Source organism: Bison bison, unplaced genomic scaffold, assembly GCF_000754665.1.
Source record: "Bison bison bison isolate TAMUID 2011002044 unplaced genomic scaffold, Bison_UMD1.0 scf7180017864104, whole genome shotgun sequence".
Taxonomy (NCBI): Eukaryota; Metazoa; Chordata; class Mammalia; order Artiodactyla; family Bovidae; genus Bison; species Bison bison.
In genome coordinates this window covers 588,054-607,712 of record NW_011494676.1, presented here as the reverse complement: position 1 = coordinate 607,712, position 19,659 = coordinate 588,054, and the positions used below count along the sequence as shown (strand labels likewise).

Genomic DNA, 19,659 nt, shown 5'->3' with positions numbered 1-19,659 from the left:
GCCACTGCTGAGTTTTCCAAATTTGCTGGCATATTGAGTGCAGCACTTTCACAGCATCATCTTTTAGGATTTGAAAAAGCTCAACTGGAATTCCATCACCTCTACTAGCTTTGTTCATAGTGATGCTTCCTAAAGCCCACTTGACTTCACATTCCAGGATGTCTGGTTCTAGGTGAGTGATCACAGCATCATGATTATCTGGGTTTTGAAGATTTTTTATCTATGGTTGCTGCTGCTAAGTCATTTCAGTCGTGTCCAACTCTGTGTGACCCCATAGATAGCAGCCCACCAGGCTCCCCCGTCCCTGGGATTCTCCAGGCAAGAACACTGGAGTGGGTTGCCATTTCCTTCTCCAGTGCATGAAAGTGAAAAGTGAAAGGGAAGTCGCTCAGTCGTGTCCGACTCTTAGCGACCCCATGGACTGCATCCCACCAGGCTCCTCTGTCCATGGGATTCTCCAGGCAAGAGTACTGGAGTGGGGTGCCACTGCCTTATCTATGATTACTCCATTATAATTTCAATTTTTCATCACCTGTAAAAATATGGTGGCCATTAAGTGAGATGAGGGAGACTGTGTTGGGAGCTGGTTTGGGGAGGACGGTGGTGGTTAGAATCAGGAGTTTAGACTTTGTCATGTAAGTTTAGGACCTCTACATGTATGTAACCAACTGCATATATTGTTATACACCAAGCAGCTTTACTGAACTCTCTGAGAAGCACTGTCACTCTTGTGGTCTTCACAGCAACCCTATGAGGTGAATTTTTTTTTTTTTTTACACGTGAGGAAACAGCTTAAGGAACTTGCCTAATGTCACAGCTAATGAGTGGGAGAGCTGGAATATAAATACAGACGGCTTTAAAACTCGTGCTCTTGCTTAAATCATTAAGTAATACTGAATCTCAGTGGATGCATGACATATAGTAATAGATAGTCATTAATTATTTGTTCCAAGAAAGAATGGAAGGAAAAAAAAAAAATACTAAAAGGGGGGAGGGGCTACCATCTTCAGAATCCTATACTCACTTTTCCTGAGTGATCTCTGGCACCACTGTTAAGTTAGGGACAGAAGCTAATGAGGGGATGCTACGGATCCTTAATGCTAGGAATCACGACTCTCGGAGGGTTTACTTTGTACTAGAAAGTCCAGGTTTAGCCCAAACGCAGAAGCCCTGCTTTTAGTTGTAGCATAACCTAGTGTGGCACTTATTCGCCACACTAGGAATACTACCAGTGAAAGTGAAGTTGCTCAGTCGTGTCCGACTCTTTGCGACCCCATGAACTGTAGTCTACCAGGCTCTTCCATCCATGGAATTTTCCGGGCAAGAGTACTGGAGTGGGTTGCCCCTTCTCCAGGGGATCTTCCCCACCCAGGGATCGAACCCAAGTCTCCTGCATTGCAGGCAGACGCTTTACCGTCTGAGCTACCAGGGAAACCTGGAAGGGATACTACAGTCAGCCCGATTTATGCTTCACGTAACACTAACGTTGCACACCTTTACCTGGGGAAACCGATGAGGCGAGGAACTAGAAAACGTGTAACTTTAGGACTCCGCTACGCATGCGCTCCCTCTCTCGGGGAAAGTGGCAACTACGGCTGCGCGAACCGGCGGCCCCACCCTCCCTCGTCACGCGTTGTGGGACCGCGGCGTGGCGGCGGCCGCGGCGGTAGGACGGCAGGCCATAGGGCGGCCAGAGGGTTTCCGGTTCCGGTGTAACGTTCGGGCTCCGTCTCAGGGGCTGAAGTTTGTGAGGTGAGTAGTGGCCCGGGGCCCGGAGAGGGTATCCTGTTGTCCAAGTGATTGGGGTAGGGTTCAGTTCGAGAGAAGGACAGAGGCGGGAAGGTTCAGCGGAAAGGAAGCTGAGAAAAGAACAAGGTTCTGTGGGAGAACGGGTTGGAATGAGGTTGTTGAGAGGGAAAGGGCGGGGGCGGGAAAGGGACGAGCTGAGGGGACTAGCACCGAGATGAGGAGTTGGGGTAGAACAGGTGAGTAGCGGGCTGCTCAGAGAGGCGGAAAAAGCAAAAAAGAAACGAATGGGAGTTTCAGGGATGAAATTCGACTTCAAGCAAAGAACACAGAGAAAGGAAATCCTTCAGAAGATTAAATTGTGTTCCCTGCTCATTCAGAGATCATTCTGCCTTCCTCTCCTTCCACACCAGAACCACACCCCACCCCTACCCCACGCAGTCACTGTTGAACAATTGATTAGTGACAAAGCTCGTTACTGTTTGGAACATTTATTTTGCCTATTGGCTGTTTAGTTTGCACGTTATCTTACGGAGAAATGGGTTGAAGTTGTGTACATTTGTTAGTATAGTGCTTGGGCACACCTTTCATCTAATAGAGTGATGCCCCATTTGTAACTCTGGATTTTCAAATTGTTTACCCTTTCTAGCCTATGATTCAGTTCCAGTGGAATATAAGTTCTGTTAAGGCAAGAATTCCTGTCTGTCTTTTTCACCGTTGTGTGTATCCTCAGCACTCAGTAGGCTGCCTGAAACTTACTAGGTTTGCAGTAAATATTTTTTGAATGAATTAAGTGCCTTGTAAGAATGACAGTTGTCCTCATTTTGTAGGATGAGTGAACTGAGGCTCAGGAATTACTTTTCAGAAGGCTGGTAAATAGTAGAGGTGCATGTGAGCTCTTCACTCTGTGGTGTCTGAATATGCATCTTTTGAGCAATGCACAGTTAACATGTTGAGATTGATAGGCTATCCTGCTATCTCCTGATGGGTAAATAAAGCCACTGCGGATTTATTCATATTACATGTCACCGAGGCACAAAATACGACACCCCTAGTTTCTGACTTTAAGCTACTAGTTTCATATGGTTATACCAAAATTACATACATTATTTAGCAATAGGTCTTCTGGAGGATAAACCTGCCAACAATTAGAAGTTAATCAAGCTGTACCTTTTAGGGAAAAGATGTCTTAAAACATCTTGAAAAATTGACACCCAAATCGAACCCTGATGTGTGGCACTTCTGGGAGGAGGTTAACTTGGATTTGAGGTCAGTCTAATTTATTGTCTTTTAGACAATATGGAGAAAATTATAGAAATAAAATTTTCTTTCTGCTCATGTAGAGTTTTGAGGTTTCAGTAGGAGATAAGACTGTAAACATGAATAAAGTTCAAGAATTGTACCAATTTGCATTAAATAACAGATTGTTGTAGAGTCTTGTATGATGGTTTCTGTATTAAGCTAAAAAGTAGAAGGATAAAGGTGAAAAGAGTACATCCAAAATGAGGGTGATCTTTTTTTTAATTAATTTTTGTTGGAGTATAGTTGCTTTACAATGTTGTTAGTTTCTACTGTACAACAGAATGAATCATACATATACATATATCCCCTCCCTTTTGGACTTCCTTCCCATTCAGGTCACCACAGTGCATGAGGGTAACCTTTTCTGAACTGAGGGATTACTTATGACAGAGACCCTGTAGAACAAAAGAGAAAAGGATCTGGGTACAGAATTCTCACTGGGATGACAATGAATACAGAGAAATGTGACAGAACAGTCTTGAGGATTAGGAGCTTTAATGTAAGATGTAACCCGGATAAGCCATCTTTTATTTGTCTCCCTTAAAAGAAGCCCTGGGTTAAGGAATGCCTGCCTGGAAGTAGGAAGAATAGAAAAGTTGGCCTGTGAGTGGGCTTTTTCAATCTTGTTTTCATGTTATATGTTTGACAGTCCTTGTTGAATATGATAATCAGAAAAGAAGCTAGAACTCATTTCTCAGACTAGGTTCTTCACGAGGGTTGTTTGTTTATTCCACAGATTTCACTGATTAGCTGATGATATTACTGAGTTAGGGTTAAAAATCAAACAGAATGTAGTTCTTTCTGTTTTGAAGTATAAGTTGAGAGTATTTGGCTTGAAATGAGGTTAGAGGAACTTGCCTAGGATTGAGAATAGCATTGGGGAAAGTATTCCTGATACACTAATCATTGCCTGGGGTCCTTTTAGTCTTTTCCTATTCTCTAACTTTACTGATTTCTTTTTAGGTGCAGTATTGAATCCTGTTTTGAGCTATCCTCCTTTTCCCAAAGAATGGCACTATCTAAGAGGGAGCTGGATGAACTGAAACCATGGATAGAAAAGACAGTGAAGAGGGTACTGGGTTTCTCAGAGCCCACAGTGGTCACAGCAGCACTGAACTGTGTGGGGAAGGGCATGGACAAGAAGAAAGCAGCTGGTATGTGTGATCTTTCTGAATCTTTTGGCTTAACATGTTGGATGACTGCAAATGCTACTTTGAAGTTCCCCAAAATTCTCTATGTTAGGAGCATCTGAAAAAAGGTCAGGCCACATTTTATTTTCTCTTGCATTATAATTGTTGTTGTTCAGTCGCCAAGTTGTATCCGACTCTTCATAACCCCGTGGATTATAGCACACCAGGCTTCCCTGTCCCTCACCATCTCCTGGAGTTTACCCAAGTTCATGTCCATTGCATTGGTGATGCCATCCAACAATCTCATCCTCTGTTGGCATCTTCTCCTTCTGCCTTCAATCTTTCCTAGCATCAGGGTCTTTTCCAGTGAGTCAGCTGTTCGCATCAGGTGGCCAGGGTATTGGAACTTCGGCTTTAGCATGAATCCTAAATAAAATGCTCAGGATTGATTTCCTTTAAGATTGACTAGTTTGATCTCCTTGCTGGCCAAGCGACTTTCAAGAATCTTCTCCAGCACCACAGTTTGAAAGCATCAATTCTTCAATTCTCTGCCTTCTTTATGGTCCAGCTCTCAACAACCGTACATGACTACTGAAAAGATCATAGCCTTGACTATATGGACCTTTGTCAGCAAAGTGATGTCTTTGCTTTTTAACACACTGTCTAGATTTACCATAGCTTTCCTGCCAAGAAGCAAATGTCTTTTAATTTCATGACTGCAGTTACCATCTGCAGTGATTTTAGAGCCCAGAAAGAGGAAATCTGTCACTGCTTCCACCTTTTCCCCTTCTATTTGCTGTGAAGTGATCCGGTTGCCATTCTCTTAGTTTTAATATTTAGTTTTAAAGTGGCTTTTTCACTCTCCATTATAATGGAAATAGCCTAAATAATTAATTTTCCTTTTTTTTTAATACTATTTGTGACATATTTTGAATCTCAGACTGATTTCCTTTGACCGCTGCACTGAGTTACCTAAATTACATTTACTTAGGAAATATGCTAAAGTCAGATGGGTATATTCAGGTCAACATCTAAGCATATAGAAGTCTCTATAAAATACATTTAAAAAGTTGAGGAGGTAGATTTTGTTAATGGTAGTCTCCTCCAGCTTGCAGTTTAGGAAAAGTTACAGTGGTTATTCACCCTAAACTTTGATGCTCAACCTAAACAGGTTGCTCTGGCTCTGCTACTTCCTACTCCAAAAAATTAAAACTGTATTTTTATCTCATGGGGCAAAATCATTCAGTGTAAGAGAATTTATGAGAATCCTACAAAAAACTTAAGAAAGCATTTCCGTCCCTCTTAGGCATAAAATTCCAGTGTTGGTATCTGGATAAAATACCTTTTCAACCTTGCCACCTCTTTTTTTCTTGTCAGACCATCTGAAACCTTTTCTTGATGATTCTACTCTCCGATTTGTGGACAAACTGTTTGAAGCTGTGGAGGAAGGCCGAAGCTCTAGGCATTCCAAGTCCAGCAGTGACCGGAGCAGGAAACGAGAGCTAAAGGTAGGTTACAGTTAACTATCTGATGAGTGTTTTGAATGGTAACAAAGTTGCTGAGCTTACCTGGCTCACACTTTAATATCCATTATTAGAATACCTGATATTTAAGAGAGATACTTAGATATAGAAGTAGAAGGGGTGAACTTGTATTATCACCATCTTATGGTGATGAACTGCCTAAGTTCATGGGTTAAAATGTTCCAAGAAAACGGTTGCTTTGTCCTTTTTCATATACAGTTAGGAGTTTGGGTTCTTATGTTTCCCTAAATCTCCTTTTTAAAAAAATAAATTGATTACTTTAAGATTTTATGTTTGAGGCCTAATAGATTGCTCAGAATGTGACTTTACTGCTCCCTGAGCTATAGACCTCATTGTTCTGCTTTTCAGATATTTCTCTGCAATGACTTGCAGATGGGATACCTAAGAACTCACTTTTTACCATATGTCCTGAGAGCCTGCTCTTTGCTGTATAGCATATTGCAGGTCACCTGGCCCCATGAGTGGAATACTTAAAGGGACCATCATTACTCCCTTACTTTCTTCACTTTTTATCCAGTAGCTGCTGATTGGTCATGGTCTCTTTCAGTATTAACAGTGTCAAGTAGCTGATCAGTCTCTTTTCTTTGTCTGTCTCTTAAAATCTTTTCTGTGACTTCTATCAAACCTTCTAAAGTGCTTTTGATTCCTTGGCTATCCTTTTGCTTTTCCTGAGGCACAAGAGTGAATAAGCTGTGTCTGTTTGGTTCCTGACCAGGCTGTGGAACCAAGAGAAATAGAGATTTGTGTGCTGTTTGTGTTGAGGGTTTTGCAGGGTGATCAGAGGAATGAAAGATAGTCCTTGCCTTAAGGAATTTTCAGTTCAGGGGTTTGGGGATGGGAGGGCTGAACAAAATACAGTCACAAAAATGATAAAATCCAAGTAGCAGTTTTCATGGAAATTTTAAGGTTGACTATAAAGTTTCAGACTTAGTTGAATTTTGTTACACTTAAGGAGAAATTCATAGATTTGTAGAGTGAAGATTATGTTTTTGGTAGGACATGGTACTGTATGAGTGCTGAGGGCCTGCTACAAATAAAGTGACTACATTGGGTGGGATTAATAAAAATGGTTTCTTGAAGGAAATCTAGATAGCCTTGGGAGTTGGGTCCCATTTTGGTCCATTCAGTCCCCATCCCACACAATATATTATGGGAGAGTCCTTTTTCTTGAACTGTAGGAGTTCCAGGAAGCGCTCGCCCCTGGCCGAGGATATGTCCTTGCAAAACACGAGCCCTCCTAGTGAAGAGGGGATGTCACCCAAAGCCTACCACCGGTGTGTACATTTGCTTTTTCCCATTGTCCCTTCCAGTTGGCCACTCTTGGTCCTGTTAAGTTCATCCTGCAAATTAGTCAACATATTTGAGTTCCCATTGTTAGATGAGAACAAAGTGTTATTGGGGAATATTGAAGAAGAGAGAAAACCCCTATCCTGGAAGAGCTTAGACGCTAGCTGGGAGAAAGTACATAGTGACATTGAAAGACTTAACACTTGGCAAGCAAATATCAACAATGTAATTTTACTTAGTATGAACCAAGTTCTTAAGTACTAAAGGGATGTGAAACAACAGTTTGATCAGAGTGGGATGAGATTATTAATGAGGAAAACTTCCTGGAGGAGGTGAGTTTTAGGGAGGGTTTGGATTGGGGGAAAAGTTGAGGGAGATAATTACAAATGTGGGCGGTAAGATTTGCAAAGACCTTGGGATGGGAACATTTATAAGAATATGGGGATGAAATTTGTTTGACTGGAGTAGGAAAATAATGAAGTTGAGATGGGTGAGATGGTCCATTTGGTGGAGGGTATAGAAGACTCTGGGAAAAGCCACAGAATACTGATAAGGACTAGAATTGTTCTTCCCTTCTCCCATGGGCAGGGATACAACTCTTCTTTCACCTTGGGTTCCCTTAGGAAGTGTTTGGTGATGACTCTGAGATCTCCAAGGAATCATCAGGAGTAAAGAAGCGACGGATACCCCGTTTTGAAGAGGTAGAAGAGGAGCCAGAAGTGATCCCTGGGCCTCCCTCAGAGAGTCCTGGCATGCTGACTAAGCTCCAGGTTAGTAGTTAAGAACTGGAAGCGGTGGTTTTGAGAGTTGAAGAAGAAAGAGATGGATTTATTGTATCCTTAATTTAAACTAAATGTTAGCGTTGGGGAAATTTTCTTTTCTGTTTTATGTTTCATCATTTCTTGGTTTAACCAGGAGAGATTCCAGTTGAATGGAGAAGGAAATGGCAACCCACTCCAGTATTCGTGCCAGAATAATCTCATGGACAGAGGATCCTGGCGGGCTACAGTCCATAGGGTCGCAGAGTCAGACATGACTTAGTGACTGAATGACAACAATAGCAGCCCAGTTGAAGGCTATTGAAATAGCATTTTGAGCACCTATTATGTGGCAAGGAAGGTGTGTTACATACATCATTTGCTCAGATACCTACCTCACTGTGTCATTAAGAAAATTATTGAAATAATTAGAACTCAGCATGATGGCAGAGAAGAATTTCCAAATAATATAATGCAGAAAGCTTAATCCACTTAAATAATTTCAGATTGACTTGGTTTTTTTTTTTTAATAGAAATTATCTATGTATTTAAAATAGGCATTGTTTAAAAATTCTGATACCATATAAATAGTAAATATTTTCAGAGTATACTTTTTGTACTTCTTGAATTTTAAACTATGTAAATATGTCACTATTTAAGAAATTGTTAAAAGTAAATTAAAAAAAATAACCTTGAAGCACCTTGACAGCAGACTCTTTTGGAAAATTCAAGAAGAGTTACTGGATCATGTTCTCAAAGCTTATTTTTCTGAATTTCCTTAGGACAGAGGAAGGGATTGATGCAGACTAGGAAGCAAGTCTACATTGTGGACTCTGGTTACCCAAACTAGGAACTCAAAGACCAGTAGTGTTGTTTTTTTTTTAATATAATAATGTTATGGATTCTATTTTGCATTATTTAAATGTTCACAGTTGCCCTGTAAGGTAGGTACTGTTTTTACTCCTTTTAGACACTTGGAGATTTAAGAATTAAATACAATGTTCAAGGTCACACAGGCATTAAATGGCAGAGTTAAGATTCAAACTAAGGTTTCCCTGACTCCAGAGTCTTACTCATCAAGCTGTGTTACTACTTAACATGCCAGTCCTGCCTTGGGAAGATAGGTTGAAAAATTCCAGTGATCAACTGTGTAAGCTTATCTTTACTAAATTTGCTAGCCTATGGTACAGGCAGAATATGATGGGATCATTCAAAAAATACTAGTTTCTCTAGACCTAAAAGCCCTTTGAGTTGAGGAACCTGTATGGGAGAAATAAAAAAGAGCTGTTAACTGTTTTTCAACTTTTTACCCCACTGAGAGCAGATCAAACAGATGATGGAGGCAGCAACACGGCAAATTGAGGAGAGGAAAAAGCAACTGAGCTTCATTAGCCCTCCTACACCTCAGGTATTGTAACCTCTTTTCAGGTTTCTCCAAAAAGAAGACTGTTAAACACAGAATTTCTTGCCACGTACTCAAATGAGAGTCCAGAAAATGACTACATGTTCCACCCTCAATTTACCACAGTCCACCGCTCCGTGTGTGTGTGTGTGTGTGTGTGTGTGTGTGTGTGTGTAAAAGAGAGAGATCTGTTTGCCTATGTTAATTTTTTCTGATTCTGATTTCTTTTTCTCTATCTCACAGCCAAAGACTCCTTCATCCTCCCAACCAGAGCGACTTCCAATTGGCAACACTATTCAGCCCTCCCAGGCCGCCACTTTCATGAATGATGCCATTGAGAAGGCAAGGAAAGCAGCTGAACTACAAGCCCGCATCCAAGCCCAGCTGGCACTGAAGCCAGGGCTCATCGGCAATGCCAACATGGTGGGCCTGGCCAATCTCCATGCTATGGGCATTGCTCCCCCGTGAGTATCTATTTCATGGAATTCGTTTTTTCTGAAGCTTGAGAAGCAATAAATACCTTTGAGTGTTACTTATCCTTTTCTTCCAAGGAACTTAAATCATTTCTTGGTTTCATATTTCTTACATATGTTCAGTAAATACCAATTGAATTTATTCTCTTGGTTTTTTTGTTGCAGAGTTTAATTATCTTCTTTTTATGAATGGTAGAACTAAAATTAAGATTATTCCTCCAGTATTAGAGCTAAGAACAGGATCAGGTCTCCTGGTTCCTAACTCAAGAGCTATTTCCATTAAACCATATTGAGTGAGACCAGATCTGAGAGTTCTCTGCAACTGGGTAAAGGTGATAGGCTTTATTTTTAGTATCTCAATTGGTTTGCCATTCCCTGACTCAAGAATTCAGGAGTAAAGAATGATAGGATTCCAACTTCTTGCCATTGTAATTTGTAAGTTCATTTCATCTGATTATACTCCATACTCAACTGTCCATCTTCATATATTCAGTCAAGATGTTATTACTCATTGATGGGTTTATATTCCTTAGAATTTTGTACCCTAATTGTGTCTGGTGGGTTTTGATTTGTTTGTATTTTTTGTCTATTTGTTTGCCTGCCTTATTGTTTTATATGGGATTTATTCCTCTTTCGGGCTATTTTTCAGGAAGGTGGAGTTAAAAGATCAAACTAAACCTACACCATTGATTCTTGATGAACAAGGTCGAACTGTAGATGCAACAGGCAAGGAAATTGAGCTGACACACAGAATGCCTACTCTGAAGGCCAATATTCGGGCTGTGAAGAGGGAACAATTCAAGCAACAGCTAAAAGAAAAGCCATCAGAAGACATGGAATCTAATACCTTTTTTGATCCACGAGTCTCAATTGCCCCTTCCCAGCGCCAGAGACGCACTTTTAAATTCCATGACAAGGGCAAATTTGAAAAGATTGCCCAACGGTTACGGACAAAGGTATCTGGCTTAGAATAAAATCTAGAAATTTGAAGAAGTTAGGAAGGTGACAAAGGAAACTGAATATAATCCTGAAATACTGTCAACTTAATTCTCTATGTTTTTGGCAATTAAATAAATAAGTAGTAAAGCAATGAGTAATTTTTAAAATACTGTATTTATTCCTGGAATACTTGATTTTTAGTGATTTGTTTTCTCAGTTACTTACATTCTACTTAGGTAGAAAGGAAATTGAATTTGAAAATTCTGTACATACAACGATCAGTGGAGGGAACTGTTCAGAAACCTCAGGACATCTGAGGAAAGCTAGCCTGCTGTTAAAATTTGCTGCAGACAATCCACATTCCTGGATAGTTTAATTGACCATATATTCAATGACTTTTACCTTCTTGTTTTCATCCTCTCAGAAGTTTTCCATAAAATTCCATTTCTGCATATTTGCTGCAGGCACACACTGGGATAGAGGGGTGATGATGAGAGCCAAATATATGGAAATCAACCAAGTAATGAATAAAGTAAAGCAGAACAGCTCTTTTTTCTTAGCTTTCAGAAAATCTGAATTTGTTGTGTTAGATGTAAAGAGTTCAACAAGGGAATGTTTTAAGATTTGGGATTCTACTACTTCCTTATTTTCTTTGATTCCCGTTTATCTTCTTGTCTTACCTTGTCTTTAGGCTCAACTAGAGAAGCTGCAGGCAGAGATCTCACAGGCTGCTCGAAAAACAGGAATTCATACTTCAACTAGACTGGCCCTCATTGCTCCTAAGAAGGAATTGAAAGAAGGCGACATCCCTGAAATTGAGTGGTGGGACTCTTACATCATCCCCAATGGCTTTGACCTGTGAGTTTGTTGGTAAATACCTTTTAATAAGGCTAGAGTTTTAATGGGAAAGATGGTACTCATGCATTAAGTAAAAATTTTAAATCTAAGGCAAATAGATAACCATATACAAGCTCCATAAAGAATATGTTCTATGGGTTGCTTTTAGTTTTTTGGGTCAATAAATGTAGGAGGATTGGACACAAATATTTTCTGCTTGCTTTGTTATACATTGTTAGTGTTTTAGCATATTTGTTTTCTTAATTACCTTCTTTTGCTACTTAGATGTTTACATTTCTTAAAGATCCAGTCCTAGAATAGAGAAAGGATTCTTAGTTGATGAGGGAGAGAATGATAAAGTATATAAGAAACATTCAGAGACCTTTAATCATATCTGCTCCATTATTCTGATACATGACTTAAGGAGACTGTGTCTCAGCCTTTCCTTATGCCTCCTTTGTCAACCACTGTCCCAGAGAATTATTGTTACTAATGACAGAATATGGTATCTGTTAAGTGTGTTAGGGTAGAAAAAAAAGGTTGAGAATGACTGGTGTAGAGAGTGCATCCAACTTTAGTGGGACCATTTTCTTATCTTGAAAATTACATGTAATCTAATTGCATATATAGATATGCAAATACTTTTAATAAGTACTAGAATGCACTATGGCGAGTGGATTTTTTTATTGTGTTTCTGAGATTGCCTCTCTCTTGGAATCGTCTCTACCCACATATCCTGTTTTCCCTTCTTCCTCCAATTTTAGTACAGAGGAAAATCCCAAGAGAGAAGATTATTTTGGAATCACAAATCTTGTTGAACATCCAGCCCAGCTCAACCCTCCAGGTAATGTAGAGATTACTCAGTCAAAGCTCTAGACAAGTATTAGCCCATAAGAATTTATGTGATAATGGATATAATCTCTGTCTGGGCTGTCTGTACTATAGCTGCTATTCACACATGACTACTGAGAACTTGAAAACTGAGTTGCACTAATATAGCTGAGGGACTGATTTTTTTAAATTTTTTTCAATTTTAATTTAAATGTAAATAGTACATGTGGCTAGTGGCTACAGTGTTGGAGAGTGCAGCTATTATAGAGCGTTGAGGTCTAAACTAGAGATGGCCTCACTGATGTATATCTGTATTTCAAATTGGGCTTTTGCAATAGTGTTGACTCTCAACTCTAGTCTAGCACACCACCACTAAACCCCTGCCATCTTCAATCTGCCTTGTCTTCAGCCTTTCTGTTTATCTGTTTTGTAGCGAAAATCTGTTGGCTTAGTCAGAAGAGATAGGTTTTAGTTGTACCTGAAACCCCTGGATAAATCACTTACAATACAGAATTTTCTCATATGTACAGATAACACTAACTGACATTCCTTTTTCAAGTGATAACAGAAGATGCTAACACTTTGATCAGATTTGAGATGAACAGAGAAGGTTAGTTTTTACTCAGTAAATTTGTTTATCAGGATCTCTAATAAATTCAGAAAAATAGATTCAGACTTTGAGATAATAAAAATAATAATAACCACTGAATTGTACTTAATCAGAATCTATTTAGTTGTCTTCAGTGTGAATCATTAGAAGAATGTAGGGGGTTTTGTTTGTTTTAATATATTGACTTGGGAGCCCAGAGGATTTTTCCCAATCCCTGTAACTCTTAAATTAGAAATTTCATCATCTTGGCCAGTGGTTTTCAAGTTGGATTCCGTAGACACCTTGAGGTTTAGTAGGTAGGATCCAGATGGGATTCTGGATACCCTCTGCATACCCCAAATCCTCACACAGAGCAGTCAGAGCAGCTCTAATCTTTTTTCCGATATCTGCCACATTTCAGTTTATCAAATTCAGTTGCTTAAAGAAAAACAAGTTAGAACATGACTCATGAAAGATAAGAATACTTTTTTCTCCTTTTTTTTTTTTTTTTAGTATTTATTTATTTGTTCGGCTGCACCAGGTCTTAGTTGCGGCATGCAAACTCTTAGTTGAACCATGTGAGATCTAGTTTCCTGACCAGGGATTGAACCCAGACTCCCTGAATTGGGAGCACAGAGTCCTAGCCACTGTACTACCAGGGGAGTTCCAAGAATACTTAATAAAAACATAACTGTAATACTACTATGATGACCTAAAAATAACTAAAAACAAGCTAAAGGTCCTTTTTTAAAAAAAATTTTTATTGGGACATAGTTGATTTTCAGTGTTATATTAGTTTCAGGTGTACAGCTCAGTATATCATTTATACATAAACCCACTCTTTTTTAGATTCTTTTCTCATATAGGCCATTGTAGAGTATTGAGTAGAGTTCCCTGTGCTATGTAGTAGATCCTTATTAGTTACTTTATATATATATAGTAATGGGTATATGTCAATCCCAGTCCTCTAATTTATCCCTCTCCCTCTAGCCCCTGGTAGCCTTAAGTTTGTTTTCAGCGGCTGTAACTATTTCTGTTTTATTAAAAGATAAGTTCATTTGTAGTTTTTTTAGGTTCCACATATAAGCATTATATATTTGTCTTTATCTGTCTGACTTATATCACTCAGTCTGACAATCTTTAGGTCCATCTGTGTTGCTGTAAAGTTCTTTTTAATGTGATTGATATTCACCCATATCCCTGTAATATGCTAATTGCTTTGGTATATTCATTTCTCTGCCTGACAGTTGACAATGACACACCAGTTACTCTGGGAGTATATCTGACCAAGAAGGAACAGAAGAAACTTCGAAGGCAAACGAGGAGGGAAGCACAGAAGGAGCTACAGGAGAAAGTCAGGCTGGGCCTGATGCCTCCTCCAGAACCCAAAGGTACAGATCTTAGAGGCAGGGAAGAAAGGGTGGAAAGTTTTTCTTCCTGTCATTATAGAGGATCTTTAGTATTTCTCTATATTTGAATGCTTTTTGTTTCTCAGAATCATTCATTGGTTTTTCCTTTCCCAAATTTTCTACTGTCTTTCTTTATTAAATCAGGTCAACATAGTCATTGTAGAGGTCATTTAAGCCTGTTTCTTAAGTAATATTGACCATATAACATTCTTACCTTCCTGGAAGAATAATAGTCTTGAAGTTTATGGAGATAGTAGTTGGAGTATTTGCACAGAGTTGTGGTATACATAATTCTTAAATGTTTAAAAAATGAAAATGCAGTTTAAAAAACCTCACTCCTATAGTTTCCAGGATCAGTTAGTAGTATTTTGAGTGAGCACTGTTATGTATAGGATCTTTCACTAAATGCTGCAGTGAAAGTGAAAAATGCCAACAAAATTAAGTTCGTTTTCTTTCACGAATTTTCAAGCAGTGTGAATAAATGTATACCAGTTACTGAGATTAATTGACCTCCTGCAAATGCTGAATTAATTGGGCTTTCAAGGTAGAAGTATTTGGAGGAAGTGAGTTTTGAGCAGATTTGAAATAGGTGAACAATATGAATTAGTAGGAAGAGATTGCCAGATTACCCTAGCTGGAGTGGTGACTTAGGAGATTGATCTCTATCATCTCTTCACTGCAGTGAGAATTTCAAATTTGATGCGAGTATTAGGAACAGAAGCTGTTCAAGACCCCACGAAGGTAGAAGCCCATGTCAGAGCTCAGATGGCAAAAAGACAGAAGTAAGTGCCATGGGATTGGGTGGAAACCCAGGGCAAGTACCTTTCCCGAACTCTTCTGGGGGATCCATATTTGGAGGGAGGGGAGAGTTCTCCGTTGCTCTCTCTTTCCCTCAGCCCTGCTTCTGATCTGCAATGCCTTTCTCACTTGTGGATGTCCTTCCTGTCACGACAGAGCGCATGAAGAGGCCAATGCTGCCCGAAAACTTACAGCAGAACAGAGAAAGGTCAAGAAAATTAAAAAGCTTAAAGAAGACATTTCACAGGGGGTACACATATCTGTATATAGGTAGGTGTCCAGACTGGGCCAGTGTTTCCCTTAGAAATACCAAAACATTTTCCAAGTGCTCAAGGCAGAATCACTGGTATAAAGCATACCTAACATCAGCTCTACTCTCTTTAATGATCCTGGTATACATCAAGAGCTAGTAGATCTTTTACAGCGATGAAGGTTAGAAACTTACTCTTCTGTCTCTGAGGTCTTAGTGAACTAATGTTAGTTCTGAAGAATGAATGTGAATATGCTTGTTCAGGTCAAGATGTGAACTAAGGCTCATTCATTCTTTATGAAGCATAAAATACTGTTTTTGTAGGAAACATTAAAAGTTTTTTTCCTCAGTTAACTGTATCCTTATCCTAGTGTATTGCAGTAATCCTTTTATTTCCACTCCAGAATGGACTTTATGTGTTGTAATTATTTTCTACCGTTTGTGTTGATTTAATGTTTTCATTTTACTCTTTTATGTCAAGTATATATATGTCTTTTATTTAGATGTGCTCATGTTTAGTAACTAGTTCTTTATTATAGAAACGGTACATTATTATAAAAGTAGTGAATGCTTACTAAGATAAAAAACATTCTAGCAATACAGAAGGACACTTACTGAAAAAGTCCCCTTCCTATTCTCTGATCCTCAGGACCACTCACTATGGGTAATTGTCTCTAACAGCTTTTCATGTATTCTTGTAGAAATTTTCATGCATAGTATTGTGACTACTTTACATTATAAGCATCTAGAGGGCAAAGAATTTGTTGATCTTTATATTGTCAAGAATAACCAAGCATATAAATATTTGTGGATGATGGTTAATAGCTCTCCTTTGTTCTTAGAGTAAATTTTGATTACCTGCTACTTGTTGTAAAGTGTACTGTGTTAGACTTTGAAGAAGTTTAAGGCAGTAGAAGCACTTGTAGATTCATCAGTTCTACCTTTCAAGCATTAGTATATTTGCCTACTCCAAATGCCTTTGTTTTTAGAAAGAAAACTATTTTGGACCCATCTTTATTTGCCATTCCATTCAGTCAGCTACTGATGCTAAAATGAAGCCCATAACTAAACTTTCCCTTCTCCAGAGTTCGAAATTTGAGCAACCCAGCCAAGAAGTTCAAGATTGAGGCCAATGCTGGGCAGCTGTACCTGACAGGGGTGGTGGTACTGCACAAGGATGTCAACGTGGTAGTAGTGGAAGGGGGTGAGTCTGAAACACGCGAGGCGCCTAGGCCTTGAGTGACTAGCCTGGTGGGAGAATTGAGCAAAAGAGTCATGCCTGTGTTCAATATCTTGGGCCTCTGTTTCTTTATTTATTGAAGTAGAAGAACCTAGGATGTGGTTCCTGGGATTGCTTCAACTACCATATTAATGTCTGAGCGTTGAGTGAGCTCAGAGGTTCCTTCTACCCCATGGTCTTCCACAACTCTGGCAAAATTCTTCTTCTCTGTTTCTAGGCCCCAAGGCCCAGAAGAAATTTAAGCGTCTCATGCTGCATCGGATAAAGTGGGATGAACAGACATCTAACACAAAGGGAGATGGTGAATGGGGGTTAGAGGGGATTAAGTGGGAGGTGGGTGGGATGGTACTCGGTCCATTCATCTATTCCCTCTCTCTCAAACTCTTGCAAATACTAGATAATGTTCAAGAATCTTAGAAAAACCCTTTTGGACTTTAAATATGCTAGACATTCATAAAGTATTTACTGTATGAATATTAGCTATTCTCCTGCCTGTCCTGTAAGGCCTTTCTACTTGCTGGTTTCTCTGTTAGCCCAGAATTTGTATACCGACTACATGAGTACATTTAGTTTGTGAATTTTCAGCAAGCTGCACGCTCATATGTGCATTGTCTATATTGTATAGTTTTTTGATAAAAAGCTTTTTAAAGGATTGAAGGCAAAAAAAATTTTTTAGACCAAAAAAAGTTCTGCTTCATTCAGAAAAATACACTTTTCTTTTGCCCAAGTTTATCTTGTATATATTTATTTGACATCCTCCTGGCCATCATTCTTCCATCAATATTTATCCTTGCCTTCTTTGAAGACCTAGGTTAGCATTTACCATGTACAGAGAACCTTATTTTTCATAATTTTGGCCTTCTTATACTTTTTGTTCTTCCTCATTGTATTTTTGTACTTTAAGTACAGTTTTTATGATAATTGACTTGTATTTTGTTTTGCAAGTGTTCTAAGATATTTTCATTCCATATATCTGCCCTTCTTCATTAGACTAAAAACTCCTTGAGAATGGGCTCTATTGTTTTGGCATCTAAAGTGCTTAGGACAAGTTTTTATTGTTCTTTATCTCCTTATTCCCAGTACCTGGCACAGCTCTTGACACAGAGTTGGTACTCAATCCATATTTGTTGAATTAATTAATGTCCCTGCCAGATAGGAGATATCAGTCTAATTGGGGGGAAATAAAGAGTAACAGAAGATATTTGATCCCAATACATGAGGAAAAAATGGTAATATTTAAAAGAATTTGGGTAGGCTTGAATACTGTTTGTTTGAAACCTGAATCTTGGTGTCTAGTCTAAGTCTAGAGCAAGATTTAGCTATATTGTCTTTTCCAGATGATGAGGAATCTGATGAGGAAGCTGTCAAGAAAACCAACAAATGTGTACTAGTCTGGGAGGTAGGTGATCCTCTGTTAAACAGTGAGGCAAAACTTTAGCTAATTCCTGACTGTTTATACATAATAACTAATCCCTTAAGTACTTTGTGTTTCTTTTTGGAATTCATTGTTAAGTATTTGGCAGCAAATCCTTCCTGATTATATTTTAGTTAAACTGATGGGTGTATAGTTTATGCCATCTGGGGAAAACTATGGAAAACTGGTGGCAAGAATAAAAATTCTCTGTTTATTTATTTCAGTCATGGATATGACACTTAGAAAGAGGGGAATGAATTGTAGGATTTTTCTTTGGATATAGTGAGAGAAGTACTAGACTTAGGAGTATAAAGTTGCGGACTTCCCTGGTGGTCCAGTGTTAAGATGCTACACTCCCAATGCAGGAGGCATGGGTTTGATCCCTGGCTGGGTAACTAAGATCATGCATGGCATCGCCAAAAAAATATATATATATAAAGTTGACTAAGTTGGCAGTATCACTTACTAGCTGTGCAACTGGGCAACGAAGTAACACTTAATATAAAATACTGTTGCTTTGTCTATAAAATATGGATATTATTTTCCCTTGCTATTTTTTTTTTTTTGGTGGAAAACCTAATTATTATGTAATGATGCTTCGTAAAATGTGACTAAATCACTGTTTAAATGGAACATTTTTATGGTTGTACAATTCTTTCATCCCTAAAATTTTCCTAGTGAACCACTATTAGTTCTGAAGAATGAATAAATGAGTGCATATGCTTGTTCAGGCCAAGTTGTGAACTAAGGGCTCATTCACCCTTTGTGGAGTGTAAAATATTATCCTGTTTCTCCAGAAAGCATTAAAAGTTTATTTCCTCAGTAACTGTATTCTTAATTTGATATACTGCAGTAATCCTTTATATTACCACTTTAAAATACCTTTTATACATTGTAAGTATTTTCTACCTTTGTGTTAATTTTTTCATTTTATTCTTTTAGGTTGAATACATGAGTATCTTCTAGTTTTAAAATGTGCTCATGTTTAGGAACCAGTTCTTTATTATAAAAGTAGTACTTTGGGAATTCCTGGTGGTCCGGTGATTAAGACTCCATACTTCTGCAGGGGTCATGGGTTCAGTCCCTGGTTAGGGAACTAAGATCCTGCATGCCCCAAAGTGTGGCCAAAAAGAGTAGTATTTTAATTCAAAAGTAGTGAATGCTCATTAGAATACATTCTAACCACACAGAGCCTGACTGAAATAGTCCTTTCCAGCCCCCTGATTCCTTAAGACCACTCTATAGGTAATTGCTACTGATTGCTTTTCATGTGTCCTTCTGTCTTATCCCAGATCCCTCCAATTTATGCATACTAATTAGGTGATAATAACCATTATAACTGTTTCTGTGTCTCATAAGTCCCCACTTGCATATTTAATATTCCAGCCCCATCCTCTCTTTAAAATTCTCTTCATTTACCTCTGAGAGTCCTCAGGAATTGTCTCTCAGATTCAGAAACAAGCCAAGTTCTGCTCTTGCCTCCTTTTTGGAATCTGGTCCCTGAAAAGCCTCTTGAGGTTGCATTTGTGACTGACATTGCAGCCTTTGGTGAGAACACGATTCTACCACGTACTGTATCTTTCTGTTGTAGTTATCTGCAAGAACCCCCCCTCACTCCCATTCCTCTCTCCCCCTCACCCTTGTATTGTTCTTTGTCACTGGGCCCCAAACCCTCCTGCTCGTATGAAAATCTCACTAAGTCTTGTGAAA

At 38.9% G+C, this 19,659-nt stretch overlaps 1 protein-coding gene across 1 annotated transcript in view; it reads left to right on the top strand.

The window, feature by feature from the left end:
* Positions 1 to 1,631: 1,631 nt before the first annotated feature.
* Positions 1,632 to 19,659, top strand: part of PRPF3 (pre-mRNA processing factor 3) — a 19,335-nt gene continuing 1,307 nt past the window's right edge. Inside the window, exons 1-15 of the mRNA XM_010838711.1 lie at positions 1,632 to 1,752; positions 4,012 to 4,202; positions 5,556 to 5,686; positions 7,633 to 7,779; positions 9,092 to 9,175; positions 9,413 to 9,633; positions 10,292 to 10,598; positions 11,273 to 11,439; positions 12,183 to 12,262; positions 14,086 to 14,229; positions 14,930 to 15,029; positions 15,202 to 15,315; positions 16,381 to 16,499; positions 16,753 to 16,836; positions 17,873 to 17,934. Of these exons, the coding sequence (XP_010837013.1) occupies positions 4,058 to 4,202; positions 5,556 to 5,686; positions 7,633 to 7,779; positions 9,092 to 9,175; positions 9,413 to 9,633; positions 10,292 to 10,598; positions 11,273 to 11,439; positions 12,183 to 12,262; positions 14,086 to 14,229; positions 14,930 to 15,029; positions 15,202 to 15,315; positions 16,381 to 16,499; positions 16,753 to 16,836; positions 17,873 to 17,934 (1,905 nt within the window). The 5' untranslated portion in view covers positions 1,632 to 1,752; positions 4,012 to 4,057. The remainder of the gene's footprint in view (positions 1,753 to 4,011; positions 4,203 to 5,555; positions 5,687 to 7,632; positions 7,780 to 9,091; positions 9,176 to 9,412; positions 9,634 to 10,291; positions 10,599 to 11,272; positions 11,440 to 12,182; positions 12,263 to 14,085; positions 14,230 to 14,929; positions 15,030 to 15,201; positions 15,316 to 16,380; positions 16,500 to 16,752; positions 16,837 to 17,872; positions 17,935 to 19,659) is intronic.